This window comes from Nilaparvata lugens, chromosome 6 (genome assembly GCF_014356525.2).
Source record: "Nilaparvata lugens isolate BPH chromosome 6, ASM1435652v1, whole genome shotgun sequence".
Taxonomy (NCBI): domain Eukaryota; kingdom Metazoa; phylum Arthropoda; class Insecta; order Hemiptera; family Delphacidae; genus Nilaparvata; species Nilaparvata lugens.
In genome coordinates this window covers 8,103,103-8,121,943 of record NC_052509.1, presented here as the reverse complement: position 1 = coordinate 8,121,943, position 18,841 = coordinate 8,103,103, and the positions used below count along the sequence as shown (strand labels likewise).

At 35.9% G+C, this 18,841-nt stretch overlaps 2 protein-coding genes across 2 annotated transcripts in view; one reads left to right on the top strand and one right to left on the bottom strand.

The window, feature by feature from the left end:
* The window catches only part of LOC111058521 (condensin complex subunit 2-like), an 80,088-nt gene extending 65,913 nt beyond the window's left edge, over nucleotides 1-14,175 (bottom strand). Inside the window, exons 1-3 of the mRNA XM_039431343.1 lie at nucleotides 13,998-14,175; nucleotides 12,657-12,887; nucleotides 3,876-4,027 (exon numbers count right to left, since the gene is read on the bottom strand). Coding sequence (XP_039287277.1) covers nucleotides 3,876-4,027; nucleotides 12,657-12,879 — 375 coding nt within the window. The 5' untranslated portion in view covers nucleotides 12,880-12,887; nucleotides 13,998-14,175. The remainder of the gene's footprint in view (nucleotides 1-3,875; nucleotides 4,028-12,656; nucleotides 12,888-13,997) is intronic.
* Nucleotides 14,176-17,171: 2,996 nt separating this feature from the next.
* LOC111056430 lies at nucleotides 17,172-18,163 on the top strand. Its single transcript, XM_039430064.1, has 2 exons — nucleotides 17,172-17,353; nucleotides 17,950-18,163. The coding sequence occupies exons 1-2, from the start codon at nucleotides 17,194-17,196 to the stop codon at nucleotides 18,096-18,098; spliced, it is 309 nt and encodes a 102-aa protein (XP_039285998.1). The 5' UTR covers nucleotides 17,172-17,193; the 3' UTR covers nucleotides 18,099-18,163.
* The last annotated feature ends 678 nt before the right edge of the window (nucleotides 18,164-18,841 follow it).

The following is an 18,841-nucleotide window of genomic DNA, read 5'->3' as shown; positions in this document are numbered from 1 at the left end:
TTATTTGTGCAACTAGTGCGCAAAGTGACAGTTTGCTGCACCGAAAGAAACGTTTACGCCCGAGCCGTAGGCGAGGGCGGAATGGTTTCTTGAGTGCAGCAGAGGAACTTTGCGCACGTATTTCACATTTAATTTTTCCTACAGTTACCATTGAATATGAAAAGTGGGTAATTATGGGTAAAATTCGCTGAAATGCATCAAATGTTTTTCTGTGTAATTTTATTATTAATAAAAACCTTAATTTATTTAAAATTGAATAATAATGTAGTAGTGTTTGAATGGCGGGGCGGCTGTGTGCTGTGTGGGTGGCACTGTGCTGTCGCTGTCATCCACTGTTGTCCACCGCCTCAATATTCCTATAACGTGCACCACAGTCACTGTTACAAACTTAATTTTTGTTTTCGTGCACTAATCCTCCATATAACCTACTAACTATTTTGTGTTGCCATGTTGCAAATCTGGAGTGCAGAAAACATTTTTCCCGCACTAGAGCGGAAAAGTGATTCTTTGCGTTCTGTAATCAGTGCAGGAATGGCCACTTTTCAAGGTAACTGTAGGAAAAATATATTTACTTGATTAATTTGACATCAAATTGATTATTTTATCAAGGAAATTATAATTATTATTAGATCAAATTTAATGGGATGAATTGAGTAACAGCTGTGTATAATCAGTAGCAAAATGGAGAGACTTGGCAACGTTTTTCTCTTATCTTTCTTCGCTGCCATTATAACGTGGACCTCACTATACAATATATGATTCCATTTGCATCATTCGTGTTCATCATGATTGTCCTACTGTTAGTGACCAGCCAAAGATTTCAGAGTAGTTGAATAATCCTACCACGCAGGTTGAGTGGAAGAGGGGGCTCTTATAGCCTCAACTTCGCCCACATCACTTGTAATGTTATAAAATGAAAATGGAATACATTTATCTATCTATCTATCACGTGATTTAGCGTGGATGAAAGCATTGCGATGACAGCATTGCGATATACTATAGTGTAGGTTAGCCTCTATTACGAACTTCCTGAACTTTCACAAAACCGTAGGGTATTCTTAACACCTTTTTTGTAACAATTTTCATGTTTCTAGTCACTTGCCATATCTCTACAGAAAGTGCAGATCACCATCTGAACTAGTTGCTTAGTAACCAAATTATATATTGTAACAAGTCTCCATTTTAGATTAGCTCTCGTTATACTATTGCATTCAATAAAAGCATTCTATCGTATACAATCTACTTTAAGTGGGCCGTCCACTGGAACCGATTTTGTCCGAACTAGCATCGGCCGAAAACTACCGAACTCGTCCGAACTATCCCCCAACAGAGAAAGCTATAGATGCTCGTCCATTGTAACAGGTTCATACGTCCGTGCACGGCCGTCTCCGGCCGATCAAGTTCTCGATCCGAATTGAATGGGATTTTCCGGCTCTATCCGGCCTTAGTCGAGCTGAGACAACATCATCCTAACCTCAAAATTGTTTCACAGTCTTGTCTGTTTTTTGAACTTGTTCTGTTTTATAAAGTTCTAACTATGAACAATGAAAAGTTGATAAGTTTGGTTCAAGAACATGTTCCATTGTGGGATATGCAAGACAAAGGAATCTGTGGACAAAAATTGCTAAACAAATAGGATCTGAAGATAAGACTATCATAAAGAATAACTAATTTTGTGGATATTTGTTTATTCAGTTTTTAAAATCTCAATATAATTATCGTTCATCAAAAATGTTGGTGGCTATGATAGTAGTTAATTCAATAATTGGCAACCAGCCTACTACTGATGACTGAACTAGACTGACGTAAAAGATTCCAATGGACGACCATATTCGGCCGAATTAACGGCCGGTTGAATACGGTTCCAGTGGACGGTTACCCGTATTCAATCATAAAATCACTCATGCTAGTGTTGTCTCCCCTTTCGACTACCTACAGAACAAGTGAGCCTTTCAAATGCATTACTGGCCTCATCACCTCTCACAGTACACCTTTTTGTATAGTAAGATTCTTGTTATAAGAATCAGGTTTTATCAGCACCTGATTGTTGAACATTGGAGTTCCTATCCTTGTTTGCCATTAGATAAAGCAGATAGCTCTATTCTTTACTATCATGTGTATCATGCATGTTGTACCGTTAGCGGCCAGCCTTAGGCTAGCTTCACACACATTCGGTTACATTCGGTTTCATTTGCTTCGGTTCGTTTTCGGTTAGTTTCGGTTCGCTGCCGAAAACGAATTAGTTTTTCATACATATCCGGTTTTAATTTATACTGTTCTACAAAGACCTTAAAGATGCATAGACTCACATGCAACGCTAGTGTCGTACTTGGAATTGAAATCTGCCATTGAGGGGGGCAACCCATAAGATTATTACATACCAATGCCACCAATGCCTTTGTGATCAAAGTATATATAAATATATAATATATAATATCTCGTGCTAAAATACCCCAATGGCGGCCTTCAATTTCAAGTAAGAGCTATCATTGGGAAGGCATAGGCATTGTGGGTCTATATCTCTTTAAGGTCTTTGCGGTTCTAATTCAGTATTTTCTTCTCAGTCACAGACACAGCTGTGTTTGGATTTTCACAATGTTCATGCTGGTATTTAAAATATAACAGCTGGTGTTCAAATAGTAACATGTAATTTCTTGTTCTACAACATTTCCAAAATATTAATAGAAAAGTTAATTCAAAATATTGTGGACTCTGAATAGTTTCTTTTTGATTACGTTAATTTTGGATGTTCAGAGTGATTATTTTTTAATTGATAATTTGTTTCTTGTTTTGGCACATGATACATAATCTTCATCTCTTCTCTCCATTAATGAAATCATGTAATTTTCATGAAAAATGAAATAATAATAAACATTATCCCTGAGTTTTAATTTATCTTCATATTTTTCAACAAACTATTTATTCATTGAGAAAAAATCCTCCAGAAACGAATTGACCACATGATTTTGACATAGAAGATTTTGCAACAGATAAGCACGATATCAGGTTAAAATAAAAATAAAAAACCGAGCGTGTGTGGAAGACTTTGTTTTTGTTTCCGGTTTCCTAGCAACGCATTCGAATATGATAAAACCTATTCATGTCGAAGGGGCGTTCGGTGCTATGCGGTTGCTATTTGGAACCGAATTCAAACCGAATCACCGTTTCACACTTATCGGAATCGGCGAAAACGAACAGAAAGCGAACCGAACCAAACCAAATGTGCGTGAAAGTAGCCCCTCGCTTGAAACGAATTTAAACATGATGGATTTTTTTTCGTCTTTTTTGCCACATAGGACCACTCAAGTCAATCAACTAAAAACGTCCTTGGTTCAGAAGCTGTCTGGCTTTTCGATCAGCCCAATATTTCTTCATTCTCTCGAATCGTTGTCGTCTTTCTGCATCAGTGATTACAATCTCCCTGTGCGTTTTTGGCAAATTCAATATGTGCGTTTCAAGTAAAAGGTTTATTTTCACTTTATCAATGGCATCCTCAACTTCCAAGCCTACTTCTTGAAGATCCTGCCACATTTTCTCTTTTTTAAATTACGCATTACAAGCTGTTTCAAAACTCGATTCTCAGGCATTCGCAGAACATGGAAAAATGAGAAATTCTTTGTTTTTCCATTGTACTGAGGATGGGCTCTACTTCCTTATAGACTGTTTCGTTGGTTGCAATTCTCCAGACTCCATTCTGATGGAATTTATTAGTGTCAAGTGGGCGTTCGTATCTATGCGGTTTCAATTCGGTACCGAATTCAAACCGAATTACCGTTTCACACTTACCGGAATCTGCCGAAAACGAACCGAACCGAATGTGTGTGAAACTAGCCTTATGCAGACAAAATGAACGAATGAATTGCTGAGATACTCACAATAACACTGGACACCTGGGCGAGTGTATCGGCCAAGAACGACCTCTTCTTCTGTTTGGCCTCCTTCAGCTCATCGCGATAATGTAGCTCTGGAGTGCTGTGCGCGGCCGCATCACTTCCGTTGAAAGCCGGGTGAGCACTCATACTGCCACCTGAATTGTATCAAAGAAAGAAAATCAAATTTATATTTCTATCAGTCAAAAAAATTCTAATAAGAAAAGTATGTCAATTGATTCGACCTGTAATTACTGGCTGAGAATACAGAATAGTAACCGTATTGGAGCTTCCATTAAAAGCAGGTGAGAGCTCATATTGCAACCTCAATCGATTTGATTATAATGATATAAAATTATATTTGATTTTTGTAAACAATGCAAATTATATTATATAAATCATTTCAATCTGAAGTGTAATTCAGATTGAAAATGATTGTATATAATATTATTTGCATTGTTTACAAAAGTCAAATATAATTTACCATATTGTGTATCGACTAGCATAAGTATTAACTTGTGCGCTAGCCGATATTCATGTTGTAGATAGTTTATAACAATTATTTTATAAATTATGAAATAAACCTAAATTACAAGAAAAAGACTTGATCAAATAATATTCCTGTTTGTTCAAGCTATTGAAAATGTGAAACGAATGGAGATTGTCTATCAATTGAACTTGTCTAACTGTACAGTAGTCCATGATGTGTCAAATTTCAACCTTGTAACACATTTTTATTTCAGGAAACAGCCTTTAACTCGGAAAATTTTTGGTCTACTATGACTTCACTAATACAATATGTTGAACTGTGAATGCACTTCCGAAACCACATCTACTTTGTACAACCGCTGTAGTTCCATCTCTTGGCTTCGAAATACCGGGTTTAATGAATATCGGGGTTTTAACGCTTTATAAGATTTATTACATTATACTTACAGTTATTAATGATATGTCAAATGAAAGAGCAACTCAAACAGTTTTATATACAAGCTTACAAGTGTTCTATGTGAGCACCATTTGACACACGGCACACATCAAGTCTATAGCCGAGTTCTTCCTAAACGTTGAGTAGTGTGTCTTCTGTAATTGTTGCAACAGCTGCTTCAATCCTATTTCGTAATTCAAGGAGGTCAGCTGGTAACGGAGACACATACACACGATCCTTGATGAAACCCCAAAGGTAAAAATCGCATGGCGTTAGGTCGGGTGACCGTGGAGGCCATGCATAGCAAGCTCTGTCATTGGGCCCCTTGCAGCCAATCCAGCGGTCGGGTACAGTTACGTTCAACCAATCACGTACTTCGTTATGCCAGTGAGGTGGCGCACCATCTTGCTGGAAAATGAAGTTCTCTAGTTCATATTGTTCCAACTGAGGGAAGAGCCATTGCTCTAGTGTATCAAGGTAAGAAGTACCAGTTACAGTCGCTTCACCAAAAAAGAACGCTTTCTCTTTACTAGTCGCCATCTTTGCTATACCGCATTCTAGCGGATCGCCGCGGAAATATTTCACGCACATGCGCACTGGTGCCAACGAACAAAAACTGTTTGAGTTGCTCTTTCATTTGACATATCATTTATAACTGTAAGTATAATGTAATAAATCTTATAAAGCGATAAAACCCCGATATTCATTTATAGACACCCGGTATATTGGAGCGGCAAAGGTAGAGGGTATCAGAGGGCTGTAAATGTTAAAAAAAGTAATGAATTTATTGAAATGTGACGGAACAAGTGTGTGGCAAAGAATATAATTGTATATCATTGTGATATCATTTATCCCATCATCATCACCTAGGCTTAAAATACTTCGAGAAAATCGCCTTTGTAAAATAATAAATAAAAAAGGTTGGGTAGAAGGAAGAGGCACAGAGAAAAGATAGCATAAGAAGATATACCTTGGCATAGGGCATTTATGATCTAAATTTCATTGTTTGCTCCAGCCGATAGACCACGTATTTCTTTTCCGTGAAGCTATGTGCCGCTGATATAGTAAGGTCCACGTTATAATGGCAGTGTACGATTGTCAATAGTGTTGTTATTCTTGTGTAACAAGTAACAAAACAGATAGCGCTATCTCTCTCTAGCTTTGCAATGTTGCCAGTTGGCCAGAAATGTTTTATTTTACTTTTGACAGTGACTGTACAGAAGTAGACAAACAATCCTCAGCCGCCATGTTTTATTTTGATTTATAACAAAATGCTAAAGTAGAGGAGTCGCATAATTGATTTTAAATATATTTTTGAATAAATGAAATAATTTTTAGATATACCTTATGAGAAACACAAATTATACTTGAAATGACACTTTAAAAGTTGATAACTTTGAGACCATCGTAGACTTTGTCCATGGTTCAGTTTACCGGAATAGGCTAGGCCTACAATGGTACCGGTATAAATAATATTGAAAAGTTATTTCAGAATTTATCATTGAAATTATCTTATTATAGATAAGATTTCTATTTTTCTAATTTTAAAAAGAAATTGGAATAGAATACCCACAGAATAACTTAATTGCTATTGTTTTGAAGTTCATATTGGTGTATCACAGCTTTTCAAATTAGCCGCCATTTCAGGTTTGTAAAGCAAAGTTTAGAATCAAATTATGAAAATTATATTTTATTGATAAATTTAATCAATTTGACATGAAATTGATTATTATTTTATCAAGGGAATTAAAATTAATATCAGATCAAATTTAATGGGATGAATTGAATAACAGCTGTGCACACTCAGTGGCAAAATTGAGTCAATTTGGCAACGTTGTTCTCATATCTTTCTTCACTGCCATTATAACGTGGACCTCACTATAGTCTCTCATACACTGTCACCCAGTCAAGACAGTAATAATCGACAATGGATGTCAGTAATCGACAATAGTCGACAGTAATCGACAAATAGTTGTCAGTAATCGACAATAGTTGACAGTAATCGACAATAGTCGACAGTAATCGACAATAGTCATCAGTAATCAACAATAGTCGTCAGTAATCGACAATAGTCGACAGTAATCGACAATAGTTGACAGTAATCGACAATAGTCATCGGTAATCAACAATAGTCAACAGTAATCGACAATAGTCGACAGAAATAGACAATAGTCGACAGTAATAGACAATAGTCAACAGTAATAGACAATAGTCGACAGTAATAAACAATAATAGGCTAGAACAAACAGTGAAATTTGGAACATCATTGTCCCATAGCATGGGATATCTTCTTATACTATTTTTTTTCTCTGTAGGTAGTAGGAGGAAGCAAAGACATTTATATAATATTGTATTTGCTAAAATGCCATTACAAAGATACATCATAAGCTTCGTACAGACTTGAGCACCACGAGCACAGGCGTTTCACTTTTCATCAGCTGATGCTATGCTTATTATATAAGTATCTTACTGTTTCTATACAAATTCAGATATAATCAGCTGATGAAAAATGAAATGCGCGTGTTCATGGCGCAAAAGTCTGTACACAGCTTTACAAGCTTTACATACAAATAGCGACACATTGGGAGTCACCTTTAATGCCTTCTGTTTAATCCATTACCTACACTTGTGGGATCGATGGCGTCATAGAATTAAATTTCAATACACATAATAACACAACTATCCAGATGACAAATGAAACAGTGATCACTTTTAAATTCATTCACATTATAATATGCCCTATCACAGAGCATATTCCTGACGGTTATCTTGGAGGCGGCGTCATCAAACTGCTTCACTCCAGGAGGCAGCTTGTTGAAGAATTTCAGTGCAGAAACTCTATACAGAGTGTTTCAGATGTAGTGTCGAACATTTTAGGGTATTGTCAAAGCCACCTCTAATACAAGGCCCCGGCCTACGATATTGCAACGTTGCAGTGTAGGCCCAGAATCTAATACATGATTGGTGGAAAAGATTTTAAAAAATACCAGCTGATCTTAACATAACATAGGCCTACCTTCATGTCCAAATCCTCCTTGCTTCTAGGATCCCGGGTCCAGATCATGATACGAGACGACACTTGTAATAAATCACAATAAATCAATAGATCACTTTGCAAAAATCGACATTACGAGAAGTGAGCTGTCACCCTTCAATTGCCCCCTCCACCACACAACAAAGGGGAACATTCATATAACGTCCGAACATTCCGCCCACCTTGGAAGAACTTCCAATAACAAAAAAAAAAAATAACACCTATAACGAACCCTACTAGGGAAACTAGGAAAATAAATACCTTCACTCCTCAGGGGCCATTGAGGAGACTTATACAAAAGGAGTGGGAGGCCCACAGAAAGGAGAGGATGGGACGAGAAATAATGACTATATACAACCAATATAGATAAAAACAAGAAACAAAGCAACTTGGAAACCTTTCCTACATGTAAAACAAGAAACAAAAAAAAAACTAACCACTAAACTTATTGAAGTTCCCTTCAATAAGGCCTAATCTTCATCAATAGGGAGGAGACATACCCTATTGACAGCCCTAGTTAGACTTCCCTTTGCAGTCTGTACCTCCACCATTCTCACAACTCCATCCTGTTCAGGGAATATCTTCGTTATTCGACCAAGCCTCCAGTGAAGAGGGAGTAGGTTACTTTCCTTTAAGAGAGCCATACGTCCAATGTTAACATTACTATGTTTTCTGTACAATTTTGTTCGGGTTTGCAAGCTAGATACATATTCCAATTGCCAACGTTTCCAGAATGAGGATACAATTCTCAAGTTCACCGATTGAATTGATTCCTCTTAGTCTTTACTCTGTGTTGCAAGAGTAATTTTTCTTGCTTCCAATTCAATCTGTTTGGAATTTTCATCATCATTAACGTGGGTTTGGTGTGGCCAGCACTCCAGTGGTTTGTCTAACCGATCAGAACCATTCCACCACAGAGAATTACCAATTAAGTCATTGAGCAATAGTCCTCGACTAGCACAATCAGCTGGATTGCATTCGGTTGGCACATATCTGAATTGCTCTCTGGACAGGTGTTCCTGTACTTGACTTACACGATTTGCCACAAACCTAGCCCAACGATGAGGTGAAGACCGAATCCAACTCACTGCCACAGTTGAATAAGTCCAAGCTGCAATATAATCTATGTTTATAATTTTTGAAAGCACTTCTTGAACTTCATGTAATAATCTAGCTACTAGGAGAACCACACAAAGCTCCCATTTCTTCACTACCTCCACGGATGCTATATCATCCCAGTCACATCCCGATTGCCATAGACATTGAATTATACTCTTGAAGGTAAGCATGAAAGGTGTCAAATATCCTAATGGATCAAAAACTTGTGCTAAAGTTGATAAAACATTTCGTTTTGTAGCTAGACTGGATGGAACCTTCACCCTGTAGAAGAGGTAGTAACCAATTGGATTCGATCAGAAGCCAAGAATTTTAATGGTTTCATCAGACTCCAAAGTGAAATCTTTTGCATCAATAGCGCAATGCTCTGGAGGGAGATTTGATAGAATGGTAGAATGATTGCTGGCCCACTTTAGCAATTCAAATTTCCCTTTGCTTAACAATTCAGTAAGCTGCAGTTGCTTGGTTGCTTCCATTGATGAGACTGATGTAACTATATCATCCATGTAAGTAGAAAACCGTAAGGCTTCAGAAGCCGCAGGGAACATTTTTTCTTCATCTTCAATAAACTGATGCGTAGTACAAATGGCAAGAAATGGCGATGATGATACACCATACGACATAGGTGTTAGAGTATACTCTTTCATTTCTTCTCCCTTTTCGGATTTTGTCCATTTTATTTCAACATTATCCTGTCTATCGTCATCTAACTCTTCCAAATTTCGTTTCTCCCTTTCAAAAACATCTTCTCCAATTTCCTTTTTCGGTATGGGTCTTCCCATTGGTTTGATTTCATGTGGACTATGAATCACTTTTAACTCTTTCCCTAAATTACCGTTGATCGGTAAATAACTGTTGAAGGCTATACCTTGTTTACCTGGAACTTCTTCTAAATTATCTCCCAATTCTTCTTCTCGAATCATGGAAACATTTTCTCTGACATTAGTTTTACCTTCAAGATATCCCGATATCTCACTCGTATTTGTTTCCTTGGATGGTAATTCTACAATGTATCTACCAGTATTCAAACAACAAACAGTTGATTTGTATATCTCCTCACAAGCCATTTCACTTTCCAATATTTTTTTTGTCCTAGGTGACTCTTCTACGACCCAAAATCGCTTCACCAACTCTTCTAAATTAGCATTGGAATACATGCACAGATTATTTGAGATAGTAGAACTCTCCTCTGATACCTTACCCATCAGGCAGTAGCCCCATACAGTTTCTAGGGCAGATGGTGTACCCGCTGGACCAATCACCGTTCTTCCAGTCAGAATGAAGGGGAAGTATTCAGCACCCAATAAAATATCAACCTCCTCTGAAAGGAAAAATTCAGAATCTGCTAGCTCCAGTCCTTCAATATGTGCCAAGTACGCATTTTTTATCTGATTTGTAGCTGCTATTTTGTTGACTCCCGACGCGGTAATTTTTAATGAAGGGGAGTTCGGTGGCTCAAATTCACAGTTAGCAATTTCATCTGTCAATTCCAGTTCAGTATCAGATAATCCATAGATTGGCAAACTGTGTGTTTTCTGTACCACTAAACCCAGTTTTTTCATGCATCGCCTTGTAATAAATGACTCGGTGCTTGCACTATCTAATAATACTTTGAACTTGTGATAATTGCCTTGATTACCTCGAACTCCCAATTTAAAAGTTGGTAACAATACTATGGAACTATTTACATTCGAAAATACTTTCTTAGCTGAGTCAGTAACAAATGTTTGATGGCTTTGATCAGCGACGTCGTGCCCGTCTACCCTGCTCATTTGTTTATTACCGGCCAATGTGTTGGTGTTTTCAACAGGCGGCTGTCTCGGCTCTAAATGGAGGAGCGAATGATGACGCGAATTACAGTGACTGCACGGCTTCCTTCTTCTACAATCTCTAATAAAGTGCCCTGCCAATAAACAGCATATACATAGTTTCCATTCTTTTACACGTTTTAATCTATCAGACCAATCAATTATTTTTTAGTACTTGATTTAGTGATGCTATCTAAAATTAAATTTTCGGGTAACAGGTTAATCAATTTATTTACTACATGGGCTAGGGGAACTGTCTATGGCATATTATTAGGTCTGTCCTGGAAACACGGTAATTTGATGGCGATCTGAAATTGTAAGCTGGAATGTATGGAGTGAATGTATTTTTGGATCTATTGATATAAAGTATTAAATTTTTTATACAGAGTAATCTCACTGTCAGAACCGGGAATTCTTCATAAAGTAAGTGACTGGGATATCGTCTCGGCCTTTGTAGAGCAGCTTTTAATATGTGCCTCTGAATCACACCTATTTTATTGAAATGAGTGTCTAAGGCACCCCCCCCCCAAACCATTATACCATACTGAAATATGGATTGGGCATAAGCCAAATAGACCATCATCAATAACTTTAAATCTCAAACACTGCTTAATCTGCAGAATTTATGAACAATATATTTCATTTTTTTACACATATTATCAATATGTACATTCCACTTCAGATGTTGATCTATTAAAACACCTAGATATAAAACTCCTCTCACGTTTGTCAGTGATTGACATATACAGTCCCTAAGAACAAAATCTGAGTTTGACGGACTACTCCTTTCAGCACAGTCAAACGAATGAATTTTAATTCCACCATTTAGCATTTCCGCCGGGATGGAATTTATTGTTGGCGAGAAAGTCATATATACGCTTTTTTGTGTTTAAAGTGAGCGTGTGCAGATCAAGCCATGACTTAACTGCTTCTGTTAGACTTAACTGATTCTGTTAGAAGTTTTTTTTCTTTCCACGTAGAACCAGAGAAAACTAGAGCTAAAACACTTATTGACATGGGCTACTTTTAAATTAATAAAACAAAATAAATCTTATAGCACCCTTTATTCTTATAAAACTTTAAAATAGTTGAACAACTAGTTTCGGTTCACACCATCTTCAGGTTAAAATAAAATATTTTATTTTAATATAATATTTTCATAAAATATTTTATTTTAGAACCTGAAGATGGTGTAAACCGAAACTACTTGTTCAACTATTTTAAAGTTTTTTTAAAAAATAAAGGGTGCTAGAAGATTTATTTTGTTTCATTAAAACTAGAGCTGTATCATCAGCAAAAGAGATGGAATAACAACCATTGATATTAATTTTTAGTAAGTCATTTATGTAAATAAAAAATAATATTGGTGAGACAGCTGTGTTATAAGTACGAAATACAAGTATTAAGTACAAGTATAAGTATAAGTATAGGCTACGACATTTGTAGTCTCCTGTCATCCAGGAACAATACCCTAGAATTTTCGACTCTACTTCTGAAACAACCTGTATAACTGGCCTGTGAGACGTCTACTGGGGACATCCAGCAGCTCGCGGTGCCTAGTGCTGTGGTAGTGAATGTCAGTCTACGGGCAGCCAGAGTATGCTGTACCCTCTTGACATACACCAAGCACAGGAGGATGTAATGGCTGAAGACCGTCAGCACACCAAGGCGAGCAAAGATGAGCTTGCAGTGGACAAGATGATCGCTGCCTGTTAATTCTTACAGCCCTCTTTTGCAGCATCAGGACATCAGCAGCCCCCAAAGTAGCAATCCATAGGTGATGTGACAATGGAAGAGCGCGTGATACATCATTGTAAGGTACTTTTCTGTCACCAGGCCCCTCATATTGAGCAGCAGAACAACTTGAGTACCCTTTCTAATATGTAATTTTGTGTTCAGCTAACCTGACATGGACACATTGGGAGTGACCGTCGAAATGTTGGGCGTGCGCAGTGTCCCCGACTCCTCGACGATCTCCGTCGCGTCGGAGCTGTCCCCCTCGGAGCTCGCACCCTCCCCGCCACCGGCACGTCGCCGTTTGCCCAGTTTCTGAGCCGGGGGCCGCTTCTTGTTGCGTTGCGGGGCCACGCGACCGAATGTGTCATCCTCGCTGTCCGAGCTGAACATGTTTTCGCCTGCAAAAACCGAATCAAATTTTACTTACAATGGAACTAAAAAGAAAAAATGACCTGATGAATTATGTTTTGTCAAAGCGAGGTCTGAAAAATCCGAATGGAATATCAATTCAAAATGACGACCACTACTGCAAGGTTTCTAGAGAGATTATTAAATTAATTTTTCAAGAAATCATAGGATTTAATACCGTATTGCATGAATTACAAAGTTTCGATGTATCAATAGCCTTTTCAAAAAGTCATTTAAAAACTGAGAAGAAGTAAGAGTAGGCCTATTCCTTCTTCTTTCTACTTTGTGATACAATTAAAATTGATAAGTTATTATTGAAAGTCGCTGTTATTCGAGGTTAGTATTCAAACATATATTTTCAATTTAAATTTGAACAGCTATTTCAAATTGAACTAAATTGTATCGAAATAGGCTAGCGCCCTTTGTTTATTCCTACTCCTTTATTTGACAAAAAATGAGTCGAATATCTTCAATAATAACTGAGATAACAGCGGCCGCTCACCAGATAGACTTTTGCCTTAAAATATTTTTTAAGGCTAGCCTAAATAGGTCTATAATAATTAAGTTATATTGTTCCAATGTAGCCCATTTATTAAGGACTTATTATCAATTATATTGCTCTCATTAGCACAATTTCAAAGTGTCAGCTTTTCCAAATACAGTATAATTCAATCTTGAACCATGGATAAGGTATTATTTTATGGTGGAACCATCCAGACAAACTAGGCCTATGTTTCATGGTAGGTTACGTTATGATTCTAACTTTACAAAGTTCAAAACAAGACAGTTGTAGCCTTTTAAATATGTTTGAAAGTACAATATCATGACTATCATTATTGATTATAGTCTGTATAAGCTAAATATTTGTCCTTACTAAACGTTGTTTTTAATCAGGCAACGGTTGATAGCCCATAAAAAAAGATTAATTTGAATTGGGGCTAGGCTACCTTGAGAAAAATGTACAACAAAATTGCAAATAATTATTATTATGATGCAAAACTTGAATCAATAAATACACTAAAAAAATGCAATAATTTTTTAGTAAACAGCACAAAACAAAGCATAATGTTCATTTCAGAGATCACAGTTAGTCTACTTACCAAATTATTTACCACACTAAATCCAACTCCAACCTATCATTTACATGAATGTTAGAATTATACGTAGGATTATTTATATATTCAAGGCTTTCGAAAATAATATAATGTGTTAATATACATCAACTCATTCCGGTAAAAATTAATGTTGGAGGAAACAAAAACAAAACCTAACCAAACAATTTCATAATGGCGACCAAAACCAAACAATTCCCGTTCCCGCTTTTTAATAACATTTTCAAAGCCATCAGAATAATAATTTCGTTAAATTTTTGTCACTTTATATTATTATATTGCAATAATTTCTCAGATTTGGAATATTTCGTATTTATTTATCAAGTAATTAGTCGTAATTCAAGGCATTTCAGCAATAACTGCAAGAATTTCATTTGAGTCTTCACAACCCGCGAAATTTCAAATTAGCAAGGAGTATAATGGACACACAATGTTGTAAAAGCCTGATTTTGATTTACCTCTAGCATATAGTTATTTTATACCGTACGTAATATTTTTAATTTTATAGTATGTAATAATATTACACATTATGTAGAATAGTTTGATATTTGTTGGTAGATCAAAGGCAATACAGAGATTGAATAATAATAATATGATACTTACTTATACTTACTTGATACTTATACTTATCAATTACTATGCAATTCTATTATTTATTTGTAATAGGAAGTAACAATAGTAACCTATCACATTTACAAGGCATATATAAATAACAATAAGCCTACAATTTACACTACACATTAATAATATATCTCACCACTCTATTGATAGGCCCAAGTTACCTAGTATTCAAAATTAAGTATTAACCTATAGGTAGGTACTCAATTATTCTACACAGTAGCCTATTATCGTTGGATCATACACTATTGAAAAGAATGGTTTGCTTATTTTTCAGTCCTACATTTCTTCAAGTTTAGTTGGTTCTAGATTTATCACCCTACAAAACAACCAATAACAATAAAACAGACATCTCAATTCAATTCAAAATTCTTTATTCTTTGAAATGCACTATACAATAAAATTGATAGTATTATTATTACTAGAATACCCCTACAAGACTATACGTCTGTGTGTAGGGGTGAGTTCCAGGTTACCTACTGGTTTTAGATCTATTGCGTTTTATCAATTTATGGCCTTAAATGGCCTGCATGATTTTCTAGTACAGAAATAGCTACATTTCACCAACTTGATAGCTCAATAAAACACATTAATAACATATCATAATAACAAAACATATGGTACTGTAAATTATAGTTTTAAATCCATAACAAAGATAAGAGTAAAAGATCAATAAAAAAAGTAAATTTGAATAAAATAAAAGTAATAATATCAAACAAAACATATTGAATTTTTCTTAGCAACAACATGTTAATAATACTTCTAAATCTTAAAAAAAAAAATGGGGAAAGAAATTGAAGATATATTATTTAGGAACAATGATCGGCGGATCCTCAAAAGATATCAGTACAAAGGTGCCAATTTATTACATAAGAAGAAGAAGGAGTATTAAGATTCTCACTGATAGAGTCAAGAAGAAGAATTCCGGGAAATAAACAAATTAATTCAATGCAAGTATACTGACCGAAGCAGACTTTCTGTCATTTCCCAGCCCATACAGTACAGCCACCTCTCAATCCTTCGTTTGTATACAGTAACACTGCATTCCTGCATATTCCTTATCTCAAAAGGTAAGTTCCTGTGTACCATTTGGGCTAGGTAGAAAGGTGTTCTCAAGTCAAGCCCCTGGACCACTTGGGGCGTCGCAAAGCCATAGTTTATTCTGTACGTATCTTGTTGGATAAGTATGAATTATTTCTGGTAAAATGTTAAAATTATTGTTTCTGAGATTAATTAATAAAGATTTTACGTAGAGTTGTCTTATGTTCAGCACCGGAAATTCGGTGAATAACTGAATGGTTGGATAGCAGTACTCTTTCTTAAGGATAGTTTTGATTATTTGCCGCTGCGACACCGCAAGTGGCTCCAAAAGGGTAGCAGGCAGTCCCCCCCAAATAAGAATGCCATATTGAATGATGGACTGAACATAAGCAAAGTACACTGACTTGCAATGCTTTTTACTTAAAACTTGGCTTAGCTGAGAGAAAGCATATAGAAGCCTTCTAAGTCGCTTTTTGACAAGTTGTACATGGGGACCCCAGCTGAGGGCGCGATCAGATGTTTTGCCCAGATACTTGTACTGGTCAACTCGCTCTAGAACTTCACAACTACAGCCAATGGAAGTTGAATCTTGACATGAGTGAAGTTTAAATACTCTAGGCCCTGGATCTTGCTGGTTTCGGGTGACAATAGGAATGTATTTGGTCTTTCTTGTATTCACTGTTAAGCAGTTGTGATCGAACCATTTTTTAATTCTAGCTACATCAGTTGTTGCATTATTATAAGCCTCTTCCCAATTTGTTCCGGTAGAAACCACTGCTGTGTCGTCCGCAAATAAGAAAAGTTTACTATTAATGTTCAACTGAGGAAGATTGTTAATGTAGATAAGGAAAAGAATTGGTCCAAGAGTACTCCCCTGCACAACACCATAATTTACTTTCTCCAACTCACTCCTGACATCGTTGATTTGAACATATTGTTCTCTGTCGAGCAGGTAGCTCTTGAACCACTTCAAAGCAGTTTGTTTAATACCCAACATGTCTAGTTTTATGACTAATTTTTCCCTGTCAACTGAGTCAAAGGCTTTTGCTAAGTCTAGATAAGTTATTATTAATTTATTTTTCTCCTTTGTGTTATCTGCAATATGTTTTGATAAATCAAAGAACACATCAGATGAATTTTTTGATTTTTGGAAACCATATTGAGAGGTAGTTAGAATATTGTATTGACTCAAATACTGCATTAGCTGTATCTTAACACATTTTTCCAGAATCTTTGAAGTTATGGGGAGTAGCGAAATAGGACGGTAATTGGAGTAGTCATTTTTTGCACCGGATTTATAAATTGGGATTACCTTCGATATTTTGAGAGTGTCTGGGAATTCACCTGTTAGTAAACTCAAATTTATTAAATGCTGAATAGGACGTATTAGTGAGTGGATGTTATCTTTAATAAGTCTAGCTGGTATGCGATCGTGACCAGGGGCGCTATTTCCCCTCATGCTGTTAACCACCCATCTGATCTCCTCTTGTGTAACAGATCGGAGCTCAAAAAAAGACTCGACAGCATGATTGGAGTCAAGTACCTCTGGATCACCCAAAGCTGTAATGGAGTCAGCCAGGTGCTTTCCAACAGAGGCAAAGTACTTATTGAAATTGTTGCTAACTTCAGAAGCACTCTGTTGCTCAGGAGACTCTCCATCTTTGATAAATTCATTGACAGGGAAGGTAAGTTTTTGTGTAGATCTACCGGATATTTCGTTAACAGTTAACGAGAATTTTTTAGGATTGTTTGAAACATCATCGATTTTGTTTTTATAATAAATGAATTTTGCTTGTTTGAACAGAGAATGAAGTGTATTTCTATATTGGAGGAATTCATTTTTTAAGTTTTTGTTGAAAGGTTGTCTAATAATTTCTTTTTCAGTTTATCTCGATATCTGATAGATTGTATTAGTCCCATACTAATCCATGGCTTTAATTTGCTATTTTTTGCAGTGACCAATATTTTTTTAGTATTATTTTAGTACTTTTCACGTGAAAAGTTGGAACATTTACACTTTTTTTCACGTGAAAAAATGTGATTTTCTCGACTTTTCCACCAGAATATGACTTTATAATGTAAAACTGTTAAGACATAATTTTCACGTGAAAAAAACGCTCTTGTGTTATCTTGGACTTTCCTTTCAGGAGAGGGAGAGTCATGCATATTCAAATACATTTTTAGGTTATTAAATAAATTTGCTAGCAGATTAATTCAAGAAATAAAATCCTTATTTTCTAATTTGTAAAGACTGTATACTTTGAACTGTTATTTGTTATAGAAATGTTCAAACACCGGATCCTGGAGGAAAATCTGAATGCTACAAGAATTGAGATTGAATTGAGGTGCAGTAACATAAACCAGTATGTAGCTCAAAAAATTGCTACTTTAAACAGGAAGAGATTAAAGTATTCTGGAGCACCACAATAAAAACCTTTCTTAATAGATAAATGACATGCATATGAGTTATTTTAATAAACAAACTTCTCACATTATTCATGTCTTAACTATTTACATCCCTCAATTTTTCATCAATATGTCAATAGACATCTATTCACTGAATCCAATTCACTTATATTAATTATAGATAATGCCAGTTGGCATTATGTCAGTTTATAACTGATGCCAGTTGCAGCTGGGTTAAAATATTATAATCCTTGCAAATGTTATCTTCATCCTAAGCTGCTCCCCTAGATTTAAAAGAGGATTTTTTCTATAAAGGAGACAGGCTGCTTATAGATGGCTATTGATCTGTATTGATATCAATACAGCTGGTTATGTATTGATATCCATGGCTACCTATTGATGTGTATTGATATCATTAAGTATTTGGGCCAATACATATCCATGGAAATGTATTGATATCAATACAGCTGGTTATGTATTGATATCCATGGATATGTATTGATTTGTATTGATATCAATAGGTATTTGGGCCAATACACATCGATACATATCTATGGAAATTTATTGATATCAATACAGCTGGTTATGTATTGATATCCATGGATATGTATTGATTTGTATTGATATCAATAGGTATTTGGGCTAATACACATCAATACATATCTATGGAAATTTATTGATGTGTATTGATATCAATACAGCTGGTTATGTATTGATATCCATGGATATGTATTGATTTGTATTGATATCAATAGTTATTTGGGCCA

Bases quoted from the DNA above. Each gene is read 5' to 3' on its own strand.
- LOC111056430 (XM_039430064.1), top strand. From the start codon at position 17,194: ATGATTGGAGTCAAGTACCTCTGGATCACCCAAAGCTGTAATGGAGTC. The intron at 17,354-17,949 runs GTAAGTTTTTGT...TATTTGTTATAG, and splicing joins TAAATTCATTGACAGGGAAG to AAATGTTCAAACACCGGATC.